At 36.0% G+C, this 2,066-nt stretch overlaps 1 protein-coding gene across 1 annotated transcript in view; it reads right to left on the bottom strand.

The window, feature by feature from the left end:
- The window catches only part of LOC117122996, a 23,412-nt gene extending 21,864 nt beyond the window's left edge, over positions 1–1,548 (bottom strand). The window contains exon 1 of the mRNA XM_033268781.1: positions 1,490–1,548. Coding sequence (XP_033124672.1) covers positions 1,490–1,548 — 59 coding nt within the window. The remainder of the gene's footprint in view (positions 1–1,489) is intronic.
- Positions 1,549–2,066: the final 518 nt, after the last annotated feature.

The following is a 2,066-nucleotide window of genomic DNA, read 5'->3' on the forward strand; positions in this document are numbered from 1 at the left end:
AGATGTGTATAAGAGAATTATTTCTAGCCGTATCACCAGATTTATCTGGTCGAACGCCCTCTTGAGGCGTACCATTGTGTAATACAATGTTCCCGACGGTTATTTGGACCTGTTCAACCATGAAGCCTTATGACGTTCGCCTTGTCAGCGAGAGGTCGCGGGTTCGAATCCCTTCGGAGCCATTTCATTACACAATGAATTTTTATAGGATTTTATTCGTTGAAAAGCTACAGGGTAGCATACGATGTTCCATCATGTCCTTATTAAACACTGTATAAATTGCTCAAATTGCTCGAACTGATCGGAAAATGCTGGCGCGGAGCCAAAAATTTCACTGTGGGGTTATCTCATGTAGAACCCCCAACATGCAAAATATTGGGCGATTTGAAGGGGGTCGGCAAACAAGTGTGTTGGATTCATATTCTGGAATGACTCTATATCGTAAAAATACACATAAAGGTCAATATGTCCATTATGATAGCTTTGCTCCATGGAACCATAAGATCTCCTGGATTCGTTGTTTAGTTTCTAGAGCCCACATATTATGTACTCCTGATAAACTTCAAGCAGAGCTTAGTAACATTAGGAAGTTTATGTCTTGGAATGGGTACCCTTTAAAAGTTGTTAATAATGTACTTAAGAAATTAAATGAACCTAAATGTATACATAGGCCTACTGATGATAGCTTAATTAGGATTAGAGTTAGATTTCCTTATCTAGGAAAAACAGGTGAATTCATTTTACGTAGATGTTTAAATAAAGTAATGAAACACTTAATTAAAGAGGTAAAATTTATAACTTTATGGCAGTATAAAAATGTTTCTGATTTCATATCTACTAAAGATCAAACCCCTAAGGAGTACAGAAGTTCTGTTGTATATCATTTTTAATGTCCAGGCTGTAATAATGATTATATTGTTAAGACAGATAGGTGCTAATAACTAGACTTAAAGAACATTCTTCTCGATCTGATAGTATTATATTTGATCATGGTAAAAACTGTGAGGCATTCCAATATGGTTTAGGCTTACAGGGTATACTTGAAAATGATAATGTCGTATGTAATGTAAGTAATAAATTAGGTTTAATATTTTCTAGTACTAACATTATTGACATCTCCCGAAACTGGACTATTCTATTGTTTAAAGAAGCGTTTGCTATATGTAGACTACACACTTTGCTTAACAAGGCTCAGAGCTTCAAAGGAGCTTTCTTTGTTTTTGTAGGTAGCTTTGATCAGTAGAGTAAGAATGCTTTGATCTTTTGTTTAAATCACTGCTATGTCACCTACTAGAGGTTTTGATTGGTTAAACACTTTTGGTACTAGTGCATATAAGCTGCTAATATGGATAATTTTTTTCATTCCTGATGATGACATAATTAATGTTGTTGAATCCCAACACGATGGCGTGCATTTCAATACTTGGAGTATGTATTATAGCCTACTTTCTTAACATTTGTTTTGTTGAGCACTCTATTGAGATAGTACCATTGCTGTTTTGCATTCAGCTGGCCCACTACTATATGTAGTTTGAGCACTCTTGGCATGGTATTAAGAGCGCTTTTAAACTGCTTTGTTATAAGCTTGCTTGTTTCATAGCTAAGTTTCAAACTTATCTATAATGTAATATGTCGTTCTTATATAGCGCTTAATGCCTTAGCAAAGCCTCTAAGCGCTTCACATTACTACCCCGGTCATTGGATCAAACACATATGGAACACATTGAACACCAAATTAAATTATTAAGTTAAATTATATTACTATTCCATATTGCGGCTAGTAATCCCCGCAGTTGTGTTGGAACCTACCAGGTACCCACTTGTACTCCTGGGTGGAGAGAGGCAACCGTAAATAAAGTGCCTTGCCCAAGGACACAAGCGATTTGCACAGTGAGAGTTTCGAACCCCCGACCACCCCCTATCTGAGCTGCACTGATGAGTCATTAAAGGACAAAACAACGTTGTATTTATTACACTGTTATTTTGAAGGAATTATTTTAACTCGAAATGAGTTATTCTGTACCTTTTTTTAGGTACAGAATAACTCCTTTGGAGTTAAAATAACT

Source organism: Anneissia japonica, unplaced genomic scaffold (genome assembly GCF_011630105.1).
Source record: "Anneissia japonica isolate Jap-2015-1 unplaced genomic scaffold, ASM1163010v1 scaffold1030_len608725_cov174, whole genome shotgun sequence".
NCBI lineage: Eukaryota > Metazoa > Echinodermata > Crinoidea > Comatulida > Comatulidae > Anneissia > Anneissia japonica.